A 21,723-nucleotide genomic window follows, 5' to 3' on the forward strand; every position below is an offset into this window, starting at 1 on the left:
CGGGGCGCCTGGGTGGCTCAGTTGGTTAAGCATCTGACTTTGGCTCAGGTCATGATCTCGGGGTCCTGGGATGGAGCCCCGTGTGGGGCTCCCTGCTCAGCAGGGAGTCTGCTTCCTTCTCTCCCTCTGCCCCTTCCCCCTGCTCATGCTCTCTTTGTCTCTCTCTCAAATAAATAAATAAAATCTTTAAAGAAAACAAAACAAAAAACATCCTGAGAGTCCAAAGTCTACTAGCAGCATATGGATGCTTCCATTTTAAACTTTTTATTTGTATTTGTTACTTCTTCACCAATGAGAATAGTTATTTAATGAAAGAAAATTTAGATCTAAGAAAGCAAAAAGAAGAGAATACATGAAGGCTGTCAGAGACTCCTGAAGAGTCCTCCCTGACTTGTCCCGGGTCCCTGGGTGTGCAGGGGGCACAAAGCAGAGCGGACTGTCAAGGGCAGGCTGACCACCCAAGCACACACACCAATTTTAGGTTGTACCATATGAAATTACCAGCGTTTAGCTGTTTCGCACCTACAGAGATGGCAATTTCGTATGATTCAACCTAAAAAATTGCAAATCTCAGTTAATCAATCCCCTCTGAAGAAACCTGCTCACAAAGATGTTATGCTGACTGTCGTTATGGAAACCTGCCTTTAGTTTGGGATGGCTCAAAATGTGGTGCCTCAGTTTACTGCCATGTCTCAATCCTTCTGAGCCTGCAGCAATGAGCAGAATTGGTTTTTAGATCTATGTCCATGTACCCAGAATGAGGTCCAGCCAGACGTTCCTTCTCTCCATTTTCCCCCCGCCTGTCTGGCCCCCTGCATCTTTGTTTCTCCCAGCCCCTTCTCTGTCATTCCTCCGAGTTCGTCCCACCCTCTCCGCCAGTTCTGGGCACCGCCTGGCCTCCTGCTGCCCTCCCACCAGCACCCCCCCACACCCGCTGACACATCATCTATGGGGCAGGTGAAAGAAGGAAGGTTCTGGCACTTGGTGGGGACTGTCCCTGTACGCCTGAGCTGGGAGCCCTTGTCCCTCAGCCTTGCCATGGTGCTAATGCCTGGTCAGCCAACAGCTGATGTGATGAAAGCTCTTTGTGCCCTGCCTCGTGTGAGCCATATACTACAGGATAAAGAGTAAGGCCAAGATGGAGGGTCTCAGGCCCTGGTTGGCACGTCAGAGGGGAGTGACCAGATCACAGAGAACCCTGCCTCTGGCTATACAGAGGCCCAGTGCAATGCTCAAAGACCCCGAGTATTTTCATTGGCCCACACCACCTCCTGCTCCAGAAGCCAGGACTGGTGGGGCATCTTACTCCTGCAGAGTGGGGCAAAAGGTGGCCACAGAAGGAGTGCTGGTTGGTATTCAGATTTAAATCTGAGATGCCCCAGAGGACTTCTGAGTCCAGCCCAGAGAAGCTAAAAAGTCTCCCAGTGGGGATCAGGGCTGGATGAGACACAAGTGATAAAGGATGGACCCTCTTGGGGGCAGGGAATGTGGCAGAGTGGGGAGGATGGACCTGCAGCTGTTCAAATCCCCGCCGACCTGGAATGTGTCCCCTAATTTCCTGGGACTGGTTTTCCCAGATGGGAAATGAGTGGTGAGAATTGAGCAAGCTAACGGTGCAAATTTCCAGGCACACACAAGCCTCCAAAGACATGTGTCCCCCACTCCCCTCCTGACCCATCTAAGTACTCTGTCCTCACTTACTTTGGAGTCAGCAAAAACATATTCCTTCCGCAGGGTCTTCTCCCTCTCGGTTTCCACCAAAATCACCAACTTGTTCAGAAACTTCTGAGACTTGATGAGCTGTAGAACTTAAGAGCAATGAAAGTTTATTTATTCATTCATCCACTTATCACCCAATATGTAGAGTCTATGCTATATTCTGGCACCTAATCAGCAACAATCCTGACTTCCCATCCCCAGGTGAGCACCCAATTTGTGCCTAGTCGCCTAGATCCCTTTGCTCCTGGCTGTAATATCAGAAAGGGACTCATGCTTGGGAAGGGTGGTGCCTGGAATAAGCAAGAGGTGGCCTGGCCAGAGCAGAGACAGTGTGAACTGTCACCTTTTCATCTTCCTCCCTCTCTCCCTTGCTTTCTCTCCTCCTCCTCCCCCCTACCTCAATTACTTCCTTTCTCTTCCCTCTTTTACTTTGCTTTTAATTCATATCTAAATCAAAACTGTTTACTTCTATCAACAATCAAGACTCAAGCTGTTCTACAAGATTTTTTACGAACAATAGTATCCCCCCAACTCCACCTCTCCAATGTCCTTCTACCTACAGGCAATTACGTTTAACTCCTTTAATGGGTTCTTTGGGAATTTTACTGTGTCTCTAAATAACATGCTTCTATTACTTCTTCCTGGTGTTTCAGTTTTAGATATTTCCTATTATGTATTGACTTCCCACTACAGAAGGTGGAGGTTTAGTCCTCTTCCACACAGGTTGTACTCACCACTCCTCGCTCCCTACCAATGCATAATTTCGGTCCCATCATCATCTTCCAGTAATTATATCACCATTTTGATCAGGTAAGTATTCAGTGTTATGACTATGGAAATGCTACTGATAAGCCTCGATTGCTTCCCTTTTCTTACACAACTTTTTGGTTTTTCCTGGAGTTAATAATTGCCATGCTTTTTCATTGGTCCTAACTCTCTTAGTTTATAACTCTCTTTTCTGTATAATCAAGCACTTTCATCAGTTTTACCATCCTGAGGAAGCCTCTCCCAGAGCCTCTGGGCCCTCTCTTCTCTGGGCTGGTGACCTCTAGGTCTCACGCACAGCCATTACCTTAGGACCTTCCCTCTCCATCATTCAGGAATCAATTCACTACTCTTTCTCTTGTACTGGATCCAATTTCTCAGTTATTGTCTTCCTCTTTCTTGTTTTATGCCCAAATTTTGGTAGAGCCACGTCTCTAGTCGTTTTTCAAGAAACGGGAATGGATAACATATTTTGGAGGCCTTGCATGTCTGAAAACCCTACCCTCACATTTCACTGACAGTTTGGAATTATTTTCCTCAGGACCCTTCCTTGGGAAAACTTGCTCCATCAGCTCTAGTTTTTGGCACTGCTGCTGAGAAACTCAATGTCATTTTGATCTACCTGCCTGCAGAAGAGTTAACCTGGAAAGCCTGACTGCCATCCTTGGAAAAGATGCTTGCAAGGTGGTCATTGGTTGTCATCTGGGAACTTGGATTTGGGGAGGGTCCCCAGCCTGTCCTGAACTGGTAAAAGCAGCTTGATACCCCTAAACTATTTATACTAACAGTGTGGTTGCTGAACATCTGCTTTCCTCCTGGGAGTCTGGAATTTGGGTATTTGACAGGCAGAGGGTGCCTATGTGACCAGTCCCCATTAAAAATCCCTGGGTGCTGACTCTCTAATGAGCTTCCCTGGTAGACAACATTTCACATGTGTTGTCACAACTCATTGGGGGAGCAATTAAGCATGCCCCGTGTGACTGCACTGGGAGAGGACTCCTGGAAGCCTGTGCTTGATTTCCCCCATGGAATTCCTCCCATATGCCTTTTCCTTCTGCTGATTTTGCTTTGCATCCTTTCACTGGAATACATCATAGCTGTATGACTTTATGCCGAGTCCTGGGAGTTCTCCTTGGTGAATTGCTGAGATAGTCTTGGGGAGCCCTGACAGTCTGTAATCTATCTTTTGCTTTGAAGATTTCAGGATCTCTTCTTTGACACCAATGTTGTAAGACTTTCCAGTGTTGTGTGTGCCTCAGGGAGGAACAATGTTCCTCTGTCGTGCTGGGCACTTTGTCGGCTATTTTCAATTTGGAAACTGGTGTTGTTTGGTTCTGAGAGTCTCTCTCATTGTTTCCATTTTCTCTTACTGCCTTATTTTGGTATTAGATGTCTTAGACTGGTCTTCTAATTTTAAATAATCTCTTCTCTCCTATTTTCCCTCCCTTTATCCTTTTGTTCTGCCATCTGGGAGCCTTCTTCAACTTTATCTTGTCACCCTTCCATTCTGTTTTTATTTTTAAAAAATTTCTGCTGCAATGTTTTAATTTCCCCTTCCCTATCTTCTTCTTCCCCTTTCTTCTTTCCTCCTTCTTCATTTCTATTTTGTTCCCTGAATGTTCATTTTAAAATAGCATTCTGTTCTTGTTTCATGGTCCAATTTCTTTTAACCTTCATAATTTGCTCCCTCCAATTTTTTTGTCTTTTTGTTTCTTTTTTGCCTTGAGTCTCACTGCCTATCCCAGGCTTCCCTTCAATGTCTGGTGATCCTTGGCTATGTGTCCCAACAGTGACAGTGGGGGTCTGTCAAGCAACGCTTCTGCTATGGGTGGTCTCATGGGCTGACTCACAGGGAAACCCATAGGCTGATTTTTGCCCCTGGGCTGGTCACATGCTCCAGAGAAGACTCTTCCAACCTCCTGCCCGGAGGGTGTGGGCCTGGCTGGCAGCATCCTGGCCGGGCAGTGATGAAGGTTGTGGTATCAACATGCAGAAGTAACTCTTATTTTGTCCTGTTTCCAGTGAGGTCCTCCGTCCTTACCAGGCCTGGTGTCCCCCCAGCCCTTTAGCTTCTCCAGGAAACTAACATCCTTGTGTATAATGAGTGAGGGGAAACAGAGGGTAGGCTGTGAAGAGTAAGAAAGATCTGGTGGGTCTCTTTTAAAATAGATTTTCATCCAATCCTGATGTTTATAACCTCACCTTCACCACTTCTAGGGGCCCCTGACAGTATCAATTCCTGTACCCTTTGTGGGTTCTGTGGTATGAGTCAGGTGTCTCAATTTTTCCTACTACATGCTTAAAATTGAGGCTTTTTAAGTTGGTTATCATTATCCATCTGCTTTTCAGCACTTAGAATTTTGTTGCCACCTCAGGCTCTTGGTTCCTGTGAGTTTTGCTTTTAAGAAGGGAACTGACAAGTGTGTATGTTCAACTGCCACCTTCACTGGAAATCTTACCCAAGGGAGATCGTGGATGTCCTGTGTGCTCAGAAAGCCTATCGCCCTTGTCAGCAGCAGTAAATAGCCCATGGTGTGATTCCTACTGCTGGCAATGGGGATGCCCTGAGACTTTTGCTAATCTGCTACTATGAGGCTATATCTCTGTCCTTCTGAACTTCTGGCTTTTCCTTGACCCCCGTTTGCAGGACCGTGAGGCTGCTTGCAAGATGTGACATCTTGCTTGATCAGGATTAGTATTCTACCAGGGCTAGTAAGAGGCCCACTTGTCCCCACACCCAGCTAAATAAAACTAGCTCTTTGTGGTTCTTTTTCCTTGCAACTCTCCATCTCACCCATGAGCGGGTATGAGCAGTTTGACCTTCAAAACATTCCCAATGTCCATCCTTCCCCATCTCAAGGTCTCCTAATTGGTCTGTCTCCCCACTCCCTGCCATAATTTATTCTCAGCACGGCGGTCAGAGTTCATTTTAAAGTGGGATCATACCACTCCCTTGCTTAAAATCTCCGAACAGTGGTTCACTGCACGTAGAACATACTCCGGGCTCACCAAGCCCAGGACAGGTGCCCAGTCAATCTCTGCCCCACCTGTGCTCCGGCCACTCCAGGCTTGCTCACATGACAAGCTTGCTCCCATCTCGGAACCTCTGCCCAAGGGTTTTTCTGTGGTTTTTGTGTGGCCAGCACGTTCATGACACGCAGGTGTCAGCTCAAATGGCAGTCCTCCATTATTGTCATAACATCCTATTTACATTCCCAGCCTAGAGCTCGTCACTCCCTGACACTTTCCTGGTTTACGTATTTGTGTACTTGGTTATTTTCTCCTTGACTCTCACTTGCGTGGAACCTCCCCGAGAGCCAGGACCCCTCCTGGCTTGTTCACCTCTGCATCCCCAGCACCTGGCACATCATGACTGCTCAGTAAGTGAATACATTATGATTTCCTCAGACAGCCACCGGCTTTTCCTATGCATAGAAGACCTCAGTGCCAAAGCTATTCAAGAACACAGGGACCGGAGCAGGGCAAGGAACTCCCAACACCTGCAATCAAAGATTTCCTCCAGATGATTAGCACTTTACAATAACCATGACTGGAAACTGATTGTGCTAGGACAGGCTAAAGACATGCCTTACGCCACTAGCGCTCGCAAGGACCCTATAGGAATCCGTTTTATGGACGTGGACACGGAGGCTTTGAGTAGGTAAGTCACTAATTTAAGGTCACGCCATGATCAAGCCATGGAGCGAGGGAATTATCAAGCTGTGAAACCAGTACGGGAATCCAGTTTACCCAGAGCCCCTCACCGCAGAAGCACACTGCTTCCCGTGCTGGTTATAAAGAGGGCACCCAAACACGCATCCACATGAACTGCGTTACCGCACTGGCCTTGAACTCATTTGTTCATTTATTCATTCATGGATTTGCTCAGTACGTACTGACTGATCACTTACTCTGTCCAAGTACTGTTCTTGACTCTGGGGATTGATTTAGCAGTAAACAAAAAAGCCCCACTTCCTGGCCTCTGTGGAGGCCCCATGTTTTTGGTGGGGGGAGGTGGGGATTTATGAGCAACGCTGTAAGCGCCTAGTCAATCGGCAATCCCTGAGTACGCACCTGCTGGGTACCAGGTCCTGTGCTGGGCCTGCAGATGGCAGAGTGTGTAAGATCACGACCCGGCCCTCGTCGGGGAGGGGACTCGGGAACAAGTAATTGTGTCCTGATGTGACAGAGGCCATGGCAGAGGGTGAGCTGGGCTCCAGGCCCTGGAAGGAGGACAGGAAGCAAGCGAGCGTAGCCTGCAGAATGTCTGGGTTAGCGGGCTCCAGGCATCCATGCTTCTCTTTTCAAGGGCTCGTGAACTCCACTGTCACAGTGTATCTCGACTCGAGCTGGGGTCTCTCAGGGCGCCTCTTTACCAGCTTGGCTCTTTCACCCGTCCCTGATCTGATGGCAACTTTCACACTGTCCAGAATTCCACAAAGGGGTATATTCACCCCTCTAGGTGGTCAACCCGTCAGCGCTGTCCATGCCATAGAACATCTCCAGCTTTTACTTTGGCATTCAGGGCCCTGTCCACATCTGGGGCCCCATGTCCCGCTTCTCCTCTCTTTAGGGCCACAAGGGACATGGGATTTCCCTAACACTCTGCCCCAACACAGGCCATTCTCAGTCGTAGGGCCCTCCCCTACCTTATGCTTGGTGAACTCCTATTCATCCCTCAAAGCCCTAGACAGAGCCATCTGTGGTGTGAGGCCTCCCTGCACACCCACAACAGAGCTAATCAATCCTCCTTCTGGGCCAACCTCGCATCTGATACACATTGTAACATATGCTCACAGGTCAACTTCCCCTTCTACACTGCTACATCTCTGGAGGGCTCCAACTTAGTGTTGGTTCAAGGAAAACACTCCAAAGAAAAAATGTCCATTGAATTAAACCGACAAGCGTTCACAGTGCTTCCCAGAACCCTGGGAGGGATTTCTTTCAGTCCAGAAACCTTGAGTTTTTTAGAGCAGTCAGGTGCTCTGACACTTTCTCCCCTCCTCCTTGGCTTTGGTTTCCTCTTAAGTTGGGCCCACCCCTTTCAGCTGTAACTCTGTTCTCTGTGACAGGTAAGAGGAAAGCATGGCTCTAAGTGGATCACTTTCAACACAGCCCAATCCTGCTCAAACCCTCACATACCCCATGTCTCCGGCCCAACCTGCCAGTAGACAGGGCAGCCCTGTCTCAACACTGGCCTCAACTATGCATGAATAGGACAGCCTGTCACACTCCAGTGTCTAGGGACTTCATTTCCTGGTCTCTCCTCACTGCTCTATGCTGCCTTGCCTTGGAAGGATAATTACAACAGTGATGGTGATTTATTGAGCATCTACCATCACAGTAGGTAGTAGGTGCTCAATAAAACACAGTGTAGTCTATTTAAGACTCATGGTAGCCCTACAGGATGTATATACACCCTTTTGACGAAGAGTACACTGAGGATCAGAGAGATCTGGGCTCTAGACCAGGGTCACAAGTGGCCAAGCTGGGATATGAGGCTGGGCTCCTTCCACCTCCCTGTGCTATCTACGCTCTTCCCCTCACTGCACCCCACCTCCTGCATGGGGCTGGTCCCCAGACTCCCACTCCATCTGCTGCCCTGAGAGCATCCCGAGGACTTTGGTGCCACCACCCAGACGGGACTTGGCAGCAAGAGGTTGCAGGCCCATGTGGTGTAGACGCCCCGCCCCCGGTCTCTGCCTGGGCACTGTGCCAGGGGCTGGTGCCGCTGCTGGGCACAGAAGAGGAGTTCTCGCGTGCATTAGCTCATCTACTTCTCACGACAAGCCTAGGAGAAATCCATTATGATTATTATCCCCATTTCATAGATGGGGAAAATGAGGCACAGAGAGCTTAAGTAAGCAGGGCAACACAATCCTGCTGGCGAGTGGCAGAGCCTACATCTGACCTCGGGCAGGCCAGCCCCAGGGTCTACCCGCACACTTACCCATCGCATGGTGCCCAGCACAGCTGGCACTGAATATATAATCTCCCTTCCCGCCCCTCTGGAGGTCCAACCATAGTGGATATTATTTGTAGGGCTTGGCTGTCAAGCCAAGAGCTGCCATCTGAATAGACAGCTCAGGTGAGTGTTCTCGACGGGGTAAGGCGGTGGCGCGTGCCTTGGGCCCTAGAGATCCACAAGAGACGTGCTGTGAGGTGCTGCCATCCGTTATCTCTCCTGGTGCCTACCCTGTGTCCAGGGTCGCACAGCTGCCAAGTGGCAGGGCTGGGATACGAATTTAGACAGTTCAGTCTTGAGCACCGTGCTAAACCGGCTCTCAGTCCATGCTACGCCCAAGATAGAGGCTACCTGACTAGGCCGGCAGCCGCTCTGTGTGCAGGGCTCTGTCCGGGGACTGTGAGGTGGCTCCTAGCAGGGAGGCACATATTCACAGAGAACGGCCCCCCAGAGCCATGCGTTTAAGCTCACTTACCCAGGGTCTGGCGGAAGGAGGCGAACGTACAGGGAAGGCCTCGTGAAGGAGGGGTGTGTGAGGTGGGCCTTAGAGCTGGCTCGGGGTCCCACAGACAGGGTGAGGGGGTGGGGGGTGAGGTCCTAGCACAGGGGTGGAGGTGCCTGTGGACTTCTTTCCCAGCTGTTCTGCTACGGGCCGGTCATGAGAAACGGCACCAGCAGAATGAGAGCGGCGTGGGTGGGAGCGGGTCTTACTTTTATTGTGGGTGTAGAACTTGTCCTCAGAACCGTCCTTGGACTTCTTAATTATCAGTTTCCCAGACTCAACATCGACTTTGAGCTGCAGTTTCTGAGGAATCCCCAGAGACTCTGACTTCACCTGTGAGGAGGAGAGGGGGAGGGGAGATGTGGTCATGCTCTCTCTGTGTGGGCCCTGGGGGCCAGCCCAGGAGCCCCTTGTCTGTGGGGCTGGGCAGCCCCTGGCCATTCCAGACCTGGTGTCCCAGGTGGTGCCATCGGGCTTCAAACTCAGAGCTTCCCTCGCCCCAGAGGCCCAAGTCCACTTTTTCACGGGCAGCCCCCCGAGAACCGCTCAGATGTGCGAAAGACCCCGGCTGTGCCTCGTGCGCCCATCAGCTGTTCTGCCAACAGGTTTGGTGGAGGGAACAGGTGAACGACTGGAAAACAATTCATTCACGCCTTAATCTGACAACATTTATTAATCTGATGTGCCATCTACTCCAGAAAGGATGTTAAGAACAGATTTCGGCTCCTGGGCCTTGTTACAACAGTTGAACATTTGTTTACTGGCAATAATTAGGAAAAAGACAATTGCCTAGGCATGCTCAGAAGCTGGAGATATAAATACAGAATTATCATCAGGGCCAGAAAGGCCTTTGTGTAGGGGGCATCTTGTCCTGTGTTTCTGAACATGGGACCAGCGCTGGGCTGGCTGCACCAGGATCTCTGTGGATCATTAAGAAAAACAAATTTCTGGGCCTGAGCTTAGAGTTTCTAACTCAGTCACTCTTAAGGAAATCACGGGAATTACATATTTTTCCTACTTCTCCCCTGAGGTACTACTTTGCAGCCAGCTTCTGGGGAGGGGAATGGGGGAACCCCTGTTTGATGTCACTCGCTGCGCCCATTTGGAGAAGGACACAGTGTACAGCATCTGAAGCTGAGAAGCTCTTCTCCGGGGAGCCCCCCCGAAGGAGGTTCCACAGACCTGTCGGGGTGTCCATTCTAACGTTACCATCTCCACAGGTGGTTCTGCCAACCACGACGCTCAGTGTTGGGTTCCCTGCCCTCGTACAGCTGAGCCAAAAGCTGTCCTTCCAGAGGGACCAACCGCAGAACACAAGGGCACAGCCTCTTACCTCAAAGGTGACCGGAGGGATGAGGGACCGCCGGTGGGGAGACTCGGCGCCTTCATGCAGCAAGGCCTTGACCTGTGGGCGTAAACGCACAAGGCCCTTCAGGGGGGAGAGGTGCAGGGAAGGCAGCCTCCTTTGGGGACAGGGTCAAAGGAAGCCTAGAGCCTGCACACCCGGGCATTCTCTAAGCGAAGAGAGGACCACAGAGAAGCCAAGAGAAGCTGCAGGATCCCCCAGTACCTTGTCTTCAATGGAGGACAGTAGACTTGTCAGTTGGCTGAGCTTGGCCACCATGTTGATTGGATTGGCCTCACCAGGCACCTGAGGAAAAGAGTAAGTAAGGACAGTAGTCCCAGAGTGTCAGCCATGGAGAGCCGTTCCGCTGGACCCTTTCCACCCTCCGTCTCATTTCACCCCCTCAGTACTATGATTATCCCCCTTTGCAGACAAGAAAATCAGAGCTTTTTATAATCACCTCAAGATTATCATGGCTAAAAAGTAAACCTTCATTTCATCTCCCCTCTCAAACCTGCTTCTCCAACTGCTTCGTACCTCATCCACTCAGTTGCTTCGACAAAATTCTAGGATTGTGCTCCCCCTACCTCTACTCCAGGGCTGCTCCTCATGCCTCCAAAACATGGCCATCTTACTGCTGGAAACCCACTACTAGGAGAAAATTATCCAGACCCCTTACCCTGCCCTCCAGGACTCTGTATAATGACCCCTCCTCCCCAGCCCCCCCCATCCTCCCCTCCGACCTGCCCGTGGCCTTGAGCTATACTCCCTGAGGGATTCCCAGAGACATGGAGGTCACCTGGGTAGGCCTGCTCATTACTCGGGTCTCAGATCCACAAAGAGGTGCTCCTGGACCATGCTAGCTAAAGTAGCCACCAGGGCATCTCTTATCAAACCATCCTGCTTTGTTCCTTATCAATCGCCTTGGTCATGTATTTGTTCATTGTGCCTTCCCTGCTGGAATGTGAGCTCTGTAAGAACCGGGACCGTGAGGACGGTGTTCAGTGCTGTGACCTGGGTGCTTGGAATAGCGCCTGGCCAAGAAGGTGCTCAGTCAAGTTCAACCCACACAGGAGGAGGCCCAGAGAGCTGAAGTTACTTGTCTGAAGTCACACAGCTAGTGAATGCCAGAGAACATGAATCCGTGGCCGTCTTGAGACCCAGTCCACAGTCTCAAGCGTTTATTCCCAGAACCGGTATCTCCCAAGCATCTACTCCGTGCTAGAGGTGTGGCCACATGTGTGGAATTAATGATACCATCTCTGCCTCTCAGAAGTTGGATGATAAAATCAGACGGGTGTATGGAATGGAATGAGGTCTCGCCGACCAGGTGAAGTCCCTTTACCCCACCCCTGGCTTAGTAAGTCAGCCAAGCTACACTTGCTTTCGACCTCAAATTTCCGCCCCCTCCCCCGCCACTTGAATGGACTATTAGTGCCAGCACCAGCAGCCACCACGACCACCCCCGACCACCACCCATCACACCCCCCACAACCATCCTAGCTTTATCAACATTTCAAGCACATCCTATTCGTCAACATTTTCTCTGACTATTTTGGTTTTGCCCTGCTCCTTAACAAAGCTCACAATCAGGCTGTGCTTATCTCATCAATGAGGGGAAAGCCTCAAGGTCTGGAAAGAACCTGAGATATGGAAAGGAGGGTGGGGGTGGGGCAGACCCGGTGCGGCAATTCAGGACCCCTTTGCTTTGGGTGGTTTTCCTCGTAAAGAATAGAAAAGATCAGATTCAACCTCTTCTTGTCCCTCTCAGACACTTGGAATTAATGACCTACCTGCTACCTTGCAGTTTGAGGCTGGTGTCTTCCCTTCTTTGAAATCTGTGTCTTATGAGGCAGGTTTGGCAAAAACTGACCAAGTGTAAATGAAGTTATTGACAAACGGGGAGTTTGTTCTTGGAACCAAAAGTGTTAGCACCATCCTGGAGCTTTCCCTGCACTTCTGCCTCCCAGCAGGCAGAACATACAGAACGGGATGAGTTCTTCCCTGATGCCAAGCACGTTTTAAATGCATCCGTTCATCTAATCCTTGCATGAACAGATCCTTCTAACCCTTGTTTTGCCGAGGGGAAATGGAGTCAGAGTGGTGAGTCAGTGTGTCCAAGGTCACACAGCGAGTGTAGACCTCAGACTTGAATGTAGATCTAGCCCCGTGGTTCTCAGCTGATGGCGACTTTGCCCGCCAAAGGGCATCTGACAACGTCTGGAGACATTTTGGGTTGTCACGACTTGGGGGACGCTAGTGGCATCTAGCCAGTAGAAACAAAGAGGGGTTAACATCCTATGATGCACAGGACAGTCCCCCACAACCAAGAATAATTTGGCCCCAAATGTCACTCACGTCAAGGCTGAGGGCAGAATTCACAGCTTAGCCTAGAAGTGAGCGGATTGGCCTGAGCTTTTTATAATCACCTCAAGATTATCATGGCTAAAAAGTAAACCTTCATTTCATCTCCCCTAATGAGTTCCCATAAAGTGGCCCAGTTATTTTACTTTGCTTTGTAGTTGCCCTTTTAAAGGGAGGATGTGGGTTCTAGGGTTAATGACTCTCCTTTCTCACATGGGGCAGAGCCAGGTCTCTCCCAGCCCTTGAGGTCCGCAGTCGTTTTTGACAATGTTGCATTTTGCACCTCCCATCAGTTCTCAAAGTCCAAGCGGGAGCCCGGGGGGTCCCCAGCCTGTGTCGCCGACCCGAGGGGAAGGGCCACAGGTCAGCGGAGCACGGCCGCCCGATGTCTCACACAGGTGATTTCACTTACTCCTTCACAGAGCCCTGCAGTGGCAGACACGCTCTGCCCATTTCACAGATGGGGAAAACAAAGGACCAGTGGGGGCGGGTCAGATACTGGGCTCAGCTGTTTCTGATCTACCTTGCCACTTCCTCCTCGATCTATGAATTTCTGAAGGCATCAAGAATGACCTCTCTGCGTTTTCTTGATGAGTCAGGGTCTCGTAAGGGAGAGTGGAAGGAGAACCGTTTCTCTCCATCCATGTCTGATGCCACCCTCCAACCGGTCCCTGCTCTGTCCTGTCACTGAACATAAACCCGCTGGCTGGTTAGTCGGGTAGGCCGGTCGGGTAGGTCAGTGGGCTTAACTCTCTGGGGGCCTCGCCCTCTTCTGTTCTATTTCAAAGATGTGGGTGTGTGGTCTTCTGTTCAAACTATTTAAATGTTAGTGTCTGGCAGGGCCCCTGATTTGCCTAGATTTGCTTTTACTTTCCCAGAAATTAACACCTCATCGTTCACTTCAAGGAAAGCAAAACTACCTTTTTAATTTCTGGGCAAATTTTTAAGTTGTACAAATAGCACACAGACATTTTCTCAGTTAAAAACAAAAAACAAAAAACAACTCGAGCAAACAGTCTGGTCAAGCCTGAAGCCCCCCTTGGCCCAGCCCCTTCTCCCTCGTCCCATCCCCCCACGTGGTGACCAGAGTGGCCCTTTGGGTTTAAATCCTTCCGGTCTGATTTCCACACGTATATCATCATTTATAGATTGTTCTGCCATTTGCATTTTTCCGCCCAACAGTATGCCTTGGGGAATCTGTCCACATCAGTGTACCCACCTTAGAACAGAATTCTGTGGCATACTTTAACCAACTCTACCTTTGGGTGGTTTCCAATGTTTTTTGTTTTTAGAGATAAAGCCACAATAAACAATAAACATCTCTGTCCCTAAGACAGATGCCTACATATAGAACTGCTTGCTTGAAGGATGTGTGCATTTAACATTGTCACTGCAGGTGGACAAAGGGCCTTTCAGAAAACCCGTTTTTCTTTCCTCTCCCAGCCGCAGAGCAGAGGGGTGAACCTATCTATGTGAGCCCCTGACCCCAAAACCCGAGCCAAGCCCTGATTTGACCAACCAGCTTTTTGCCCATCTGATAGGCAAGAGATTTCCCTGCTATGGCTGTCATTTTCCAGTTACTAATGAGGTAAGGTTAAACTTCTTTTCATATATATATATTGGTCATTCCCATCCCTCTCCAGTAAGACAGACTTTCTTTATAACCTCTCCGCATTTTAAAACTTGGATTGTTTTTCCTTAATTATTTGGAGGAGGTTTGTTGTTAACATATTAATCCTTTGTCCCTTATATTTGTTGCAAGTACTCTCTTTGAAGAGACTGCTTTTGCTTTTTACCTTTGCTGATGACACCTTTCAATACACACACCTTTCCTCAGTGGATGACCTGGCCTTGGCCCCTGACAGACTGCGAGCCAGTGGGGGGGGGGGGGGGCGTGGGGGGCAGGGAGCACCTTCACCCTGCTCTTTTTGGGGCAAGAGGCGGTATCCAGCACTTAGGCATGTCATGTTCTTCTTTCCAATAGTTTGCAGTGAGCTATGATTTAAAAAAAGGCCATGCCTTGCTTCCCTATTCAGCACTAATTAGTTCTGCTGATGGGTGCGTAATTTGAAATCCTTATTCTTTAAATCAAAATCAGGCAGCGGGGGAAATGCCTTACTGGAGGAACAGAGTCCTGAGGCTCCCACCCCCGATCCCGTGCTCTGGTGGTCTAGCCAACTCCGGGCAGGAGTGGGTGGGAGGCTCCCTTCTGAGCCCTCGGGACGCCCGCCACCTTATCCCCCACCCCTCACCCTCCGCCCCGGTTGATCAATCTCATCCTTCCAACCCCCAAGCCTTTACCTGAGGCCGTGGACGGAGGCCAGGGGAGAGCTGCTGGTCAAACAACCTTTGCAGAGACTCCAGGGAGGGGAGGGTCCGGAGGACTTCGCTGGGAGCAGGGGACAAGGTGAAGGTCAAGGATTAGTGAGGACCCGGATGAGGCATCGCAGGCTTTAGCTAGAGGCTCGGTCACACACGATCTGGCAAAGGCAGAGATCCTCCCGAGAAGGACAAGCCCGGGCAAAGATCCAGGCCTGCCAGTGCTGGCCCACCCCCCACCCCTCGAGAACCCCACTTCTTCCTGTCCCCCACCCCGGACCGAACTGGAGTCGTGATGCATAGACCCAATTTACCTCTGGTTAGCCAGACTCGTAGCCTGCAGATAACTGGAATCTAGAATCACCAAACTACTTTGAAATCACTGAGTAAGCCATGGCTCCCAACCTTTAGTGTTTTTAAGAATCGCAAACACACCTGAGTGTTAAAAATGCAAATTTCTGGGCCCCAACCAGATTTGGTCTGGAATCTGCATTTTAAATGCATGCCCCAGGGGCTTCCTGTGCTGGCGGTCTGAGCATTCTGGTTCAAATCGCCCCTCGCTGCTGAGGTGCATGCCTGGAGAGATTTTTCAATGTCTAATTCATCCACAACTCCTACACCAGAGCTTTACCCATTCTTTGTTGCCTTCTGTCTTTCTCTATTGTTTTCGCTATTTGTTTTAAGCACGGTGCAGACAATTTTGAGTTCTATTTTTCACTTACTATTTCACCCAAAACTTCATGTCTTCACCTGTTTCACATTCTAATGGTTTCCAAATATTCTATAGAGAAAATGTGCCAAGATGAATTGCTAGATATTTGGGTTATTTTGAGATCTTGGTGATTACAAATAAAGGCTGCTCTGAACAGATTGTTTCTATCGTTTTTCTTATTTTCAATTACAATTTTATGATAAGCAGAGATTATGGCTCTTGATCAAAACTGCTGAGCCTCTGAGTGATGGTGCCCATCACTGGCCACAGGTCCTGTTGGAGCCTGCTCATTCGAGGTGTTGTCTGCATTCTTTCTATGACTTTTTCCTCTCTTTTAGTGGGTATAACATTGCATTTCAATACTGATACACTGATTGCATGTCTTTAATTTATTGTCATTAAATATTTTTCTGCATGGTTGGTTCTCTTTGTATAAACTGTTCTCTTTGTATAAACTTCGTCAGTTTCTTGTTGGAAATTTTGTTAGAATTTTTAGACATTGGTGTAAACTCTTTATACACCGCTTTGCTTTTTATTTAATCTAGGTGCTGTAAGGATTTTTTTCCGTTCTGTTACTGTCATCCTAGGTGGGTTGGATTTCATTGTGAAGCACTTTATAATTTTTTATTGTTCCATTTTTCATTTTTTCCTTGGTAATTCTTTGCTTACCTTAGTTAAAAATGTATCATCAGTATTTACTAGTAAGCAATTATTTGCTCATTTTAAGTTGGCTTCTCACTTGCTTTTTTTAGAGTTATATTATGAATGGGTTTTTCTTGTTGATAGAATACATTCTTAATTCCTCATCTAGAATTTTTTTTTTTTTTAATATGTGGTGGAATTAAGTTCATCTTTCTCTGTACCACTATTCAGTCTCATTCAACAGCACTTGCTTTTTTTTCCATTGTTCCCTGGGCTAGACCATTGCACGAGCTCTTCTTGAATACGGCAGAATTTGTTTCCAGGCTCCATATCATTCATTTAACTAAAAATCCAGAGCTCCCAGCGTGAACCGCGCAATGTCATGATCTCAGATTTACAATGTCTCACAGTTTCTGGGGATGGTGTCGGAGCCTTCTGGCTTTGAAGGGGGTCACACGTGGCTCTCCTTCGGGGACCAAGGATGGGGTGGAGGGAGCTGACTTGCAGGGCAGGGGGAGTGTAGGGCACAACTGAGTTCTGGGTTTCCCCATCCCCTCCGCCAGAGCTCCAGCATCCGTTCACGCAGTGATATTCTCTATCAACTGTCATTGTCAGAAAAGAATTCTGGGTTAAAAAAAAAAAAAAAAAATTCCAAGGCACTAATTCAGAACTTGCTTTAACATCAAATAGATCTCCCTCACCGTTCTCCTTTTTCAAAATGTTATCCTAAAAACACAAATACAAATACACAAGCTGAATCCTTAGGGTTTTCTAAGAGGGACGCTGGCTTTCCTTGTATTTTTAAACTTTGTAAGATTTTGAGAAAACTGACTGGCTCCCGGATGTGTCTGGAAGTGTTGGTTAGGGTCAGAAGGACCAATGACACATTGTGACTTCAGCTTAAGAAGGACTGGCCTTGTCATACAGAAAGGATTTGTCTGGGGACATAGAAACCATTGGCAGGGTCCCTGGAAAACTTGTCCAGTGTCAGGTCACCAGCTCAAGGGAAGCCAGGGGGCCAAGCCTGAGAGGGCTGCGGTCCTGGGGTAGGTCACGCCCCAGAGACAGCTCATTAGGGGCTCAGACCCCCTGCCCAAGCCTTCCCAGAGGGAGCACCGCCTCTGCCCTGTTCTCAGCAAGTTGGTTCATTTCCCCAAGATTCCCATTCAGTATCAGGACAGCACATCCAATGTCCCAGACCTCCAGGCGCAGAAGGAATGCTCTGATGCGACGTTGTTTTCTTAACTTTCGCTTTCTCTATTCTTTTCTTCCTTTTCTCGTCTTCCTTTGGCAAAAAATTCCCACACAGCAGGAAATCAGGTGGTAAAGGGCGTCTCCTTTTCTCTTGTTAAAATGTTTAATGGAATGACTGTGTTGTTTCCCTGTTAGGTGTAACAGGTTTTACATTGACACCTATTGCATTTAGTAAGGAGGTACCCTTCTATCCTTTTTTTTTTTTTAAAGGCTTTTTTAAAAATTAGAAATGACGTTTTTTGGGGAGGCGCCTGGGTGGCTCAGTCAGTTAAGCGTCCGACTCTTGATCTCGACTCAGGTCATGATCTCAGGGTCGTGGGATGGAGCCCTGGGTCAGGCTCTGCGCTCAGCGGGGAGTCTGCTGGAGATTCTCCCTCCCCCTCTGCCCCTCCCTCCCTTCTCTAAAAAAAAAAAAAAAGGAAAAGAAATGACTTCTTTCTTTAATCACATATCAGTTAGGATGCCTATGCAAATGATTTTTTTCATCTTTTAATCTACTAAATTATGGTGTTTTCTTTATGTTGACTCTTCTTTGAAGTGAGTTCTTAGATAAAGCCTCCATTTTTCTTTTTTTTTTTTAAGTAGGCTCCATGCCCAGGGCGGAGCCCAACACGAGGCTTGAACTCACGACCCTAAGATCAAGACCTGAGCAAAGATCAAGAGTCAGACACTTATGGGGCACCTGGGTGGCTCAGCCAGTTAAGCATCTGCCTTCAGCTCAGGTCACGATTCTGGGTGCTGGGATCCAGCTCCTTGCTCGGCAGGGAGCCTGCTTCTCCCTCTCCATTCTCTGCCTCCCTCTCCCTCTGCTTATGCTTTCTCTCTCTGTGTCAAATAAATAAAATCTTTAAAAAAAAAAGAGAGAGTCAGACGCTTAACTGAGCCACCCAGGTGCCCCAGTCTCCATTTTTCATATTACTAAATTATATTTACTAAAACATTGCTGAAATATTAAACATTGATACTAACAAATGAAACTGGATGAAGTTTTACTTCAGGCTATTATCTTGATTAGGTAAAATTTTGTATTTGAATTGTATTTTTCTTGAAGATTGAATTAGGTGATTTTTGTCATTCAGGAATAATTTATAGATTATGGTCATTACTTGGTTCTTGAGACTTCAAAGGAGGGCACTCATGGTAATTTTCATATTGTATGTAAAACATCTGTTCCATTTAACTCTAATTTGAAGGTCTGTAACCATGTCATTGTGCACTGTGCCTTTGATTTGCAAGTCTTTAATGCAGATTATTAAATCTCTCACATTCTAATATTTAAAATTGTAGGGGTACCTGGGTGGCTCAGTCAGCTAAGCATTAACTCTTGGTTTTGGCTCAGGTTGTGATCTAGGGTCATGAGATCAAGCCCCGCCTAGGGCTCCTGGCTCAGGGTGGAGTCTGCTTCCCCTCCCCCCTCCCTCTGCCCCTCCTCCCGCTTGTGCACCCTCTAAAATAAATCAGTAAATCTTAAAAAAATAAAATAAAATAAGGGGTGCCTGGGTGGGTCAGTCAGTTAGGCGTCTGCGTTCGGCTCAGGTCATGATCCCAGGGTCCTGGGATCGAGCCCCACATCGGGCTCCCTGCTCCGTCGGAAGCCCACTTCTCCCTCTCCCACTCCCCCTTTGTGTTCCTTCTCTCGCTGTCTCTCTCTCTGTCAAATAAATAAACAAAATCTTTAAAAAATAATAATAAAAATAGGGCACCTGGGTGGCTCAGTTGGTTAAGCAACTGCCTTCGGCTCAGGTCATGATCCTGGAGTCCCGGGATCGAGTCCCGCATCGGGCTCCCTGCTCAGCGGGGAGTCTGCTTCTCCCTCTGACCCTCCCCCCTCTCATGCTCTCTCTATCTCATTCTCTCTCTCAAATAAATAAATAAAATCTTTAAAATAATAATAATAATAATAATAAAATAAAATAAAATTGTAATTTACTTTTTTCCTTATTTCTGGTTTTATTTTTACCAATCCCCCCGTTCTTTTCTTTGCCTATTGTTCTTGTTTATTTGCTCAACAGAGATTTCTTAAAGACTCTGTTTTGTTCACTGCTGTATCTCCAGCCTCTGGAATAGTGCGTGGCAGCATGAATCCGGCACATGTTCAATCTCCGTGTGTGAATACTGAGTAAACAAAATGTTTTGGATACTTTGCTGGGTGTGGGAAATATCAAGGCGATTAGGACATGACCCATGATACCTTCAAGAGACTCACAGTCTAGATTCCGTTTGTGTGTTTGACTCATTATTGTACTCCCTTTTCCATAACAGAGCATTTCAAGCTATGGCTTTTCCTCCAAATGGTGCTTTGGCTGCATCACACAGAGCTCTGACTGACAGAGGTTTGATTACTCTGTGCCCAACCCCCCCCACACCTACCCTTGTAGGCTCTCCTCCTGTCAGTTCCTTCTTTAATTCAGCTGTGATTTAGGAGGTGATCTAAAAGCATCCAGGTGGTTGGGTGGTTGTGACTAGTTTTCTTATTTATTTCTGTTTTCATCACATTGTGTTCTGGAAGCATAGAAATGAACACTTTTGCTTTGGGTGTATTCATATCCAGCTGCTCAGGAAGCTGCTGGGTTCTTCTTTTTAAGATCACCAGCACTCTAAGATTTCAGGGAAAAAAAATTCTTGGATCCTTATTCAAGTAAACCCATGTGATTAGAACATTTTCACATTTTTTTTTTTAATCTGCAAAGACTCCGTGTGCTTGAGTGGCATCTAGGTTCAGTTAATCCCAGGTCCGTAGTCTTCTTGGAGATACCTGCTTGATATCATCAGGCCGTGTGAATAATATTATTAATTATATTATTAATAATATTAAATATTGTAATTTTTCAAAGAAATGGTGCTGTTTGTAATTATTTACTTCCTGAAGTCACCTTACCTTGTGTTTTAGAAACTTTACAAGAAGAGATTTAGATGGTGCTATTTGATTATTCTGCTAATTGGATCTTTATGGGGCTTCTCAATACCTGGATTTAGGTCCTTTATAATAAGTCTGGGGAAAATGTTTTCTTTTATATATTTCCCATCAATTATGCATCATTGTTTTCCTGCTTCTTTGAGAGCCCACCTACCAGATCTTAGTTGAATCTCTTTGCCCTCTTTCCAAAAACTATCCATTTTTTTAATCACACGTTCTTCACCCATGCTTAGTTAGCTCTTCGGTGTTTTCTATATATACTTCCCTGACATTCTGCTCTGTTTTGTGATTTAATTTTCAGATTTGATTTGAAAACTATGGGTTTATTTTTATGGCCTCCAATGAATCAGTTATAATGCCAGTGAAATATTTTTGTTTTGGGTTTATTTGTCTATTAAAATCTTAACCACAGGGTGCCTCGGTGGCTCAGTCAGTTAAGCGTCTGACTTTTGGTTTCAGCTCAGGTCATGATCTCAGGGTCATGAGATCAAGCCCTGCATTGCCTCTGTGCTGGGTGGGGAGCCTGCTTGGGATTCTCTCTCTCCCTCTGCCCCCACCCCTGTTGCATGCGAGAGCGCTGTCAGGAAAAAAAAATCTTAACCCCACTCTCATTAATAAATAAAGTACCCTCTTCCATACTTGGGACATTTTACTTTAAAATTCCACTTGGGGTTCTTCTCATTTCTCCATTTCAAGGGTTCTCAAATATTTCCAGACTCTGGTGACTTTGTTCTCTATTCTTTTTTCTCTGGAAAGGTTTCTGTCTGGTTCTAGAGAATCTAACTTGGGGTTCCAAATCTTGGTTGAGCCTTTGTGCTGCAGACATTCAGACACACACACTCGGTGCGACATTTTGCAGGCGAGGCTCTTGCACTGTTTCTCACTCCTCGGTTCTCTGTGACCTTCCCACTTAGGGACGTTCTTGTCGGGCCAGGTGGTCTGAGTGGATGGACCCAGTCACCTCTTCTGGCTCCTCCTCCTGCACCCCACATCGAAACGTCCAGCCTGGGCCCCCTTCTCCTTTCACTCTCCCCCACTTGTCTCTCGGCTTGAAGTGCCAACTGCAGGCTGGTGAGTCCCAAATGGAGACCCAGCTCTGAGGTCTCCAGGGCTCGAAAGTTCTAGCCTAACTGTGGTTGGTGGTTCAGCTGGTGAGATGCCTAATAGCTCAGAGGAAGACCTCCCCCCAGCTCCACACCCTCCTTCTCGACTCCCACTT

General features: G+C 47.7%; 1 protein-coding gene across 1 annotated transcript in view; it reads right to left on the reverse strand.

The window, feature by feature from the left end:
• Nucleotides 1-21,723, reverse strand: part of INPP5D (inositol polyphosphate-5-phosphatase D) — a 112,351-nt gene that overhangs the window by 35,232 nt on the left and 55,396 nt on the right. The window contains exons 6-11 of the mRNA XM_081815294.1: nucleotides 14,962-15,049; nucleotides 10,522-10,602; nucleotides 10,285-10,356; nucleotides 9,161-9,284; nucleotides 1,439-1,808; nucleotides 1,266-1,308 (exon numbers count right to left, since the gene is read on the reverse strand). Of these exons, the coding sequence (XP_081671420.1) occupies nucleotides 1,266-1,308; nucleotides 1,439-1,808; nucleotides 9,161-9,284; nucleotides 10,285-10,356; nucleotides 10,522-10,602; nucleotides 14,962-15,049 (778 nt within the window). The remainder of the gene's footprint in view (nucleotides 1-1,265; nucleotides 1,309-1,438; nucleotides 1,809-9,160; nucleotides 9,285-10,284; nucleotides 10,357-10,521; nucleotides 10,603-14,961; nucleotides 15,050-21,723) is intronic.

The sequence above is a fragment of the Leptonychotes weddellii genome, chromosome 3 (genome assembly GCF_054177405.1).
Source record: "Leptonychotes weddellii isolate Sample4059 chromosome 3, ASM5417740v2, whole genome shotgun sequence".
In the NCBI taxonomy this organism is placed as follows: Eukaryota; Metazoa; Chordata; class Mammalia; order Carnivora; family Phocidae; genus Leptonychotes; species Leptonychotes weddellii.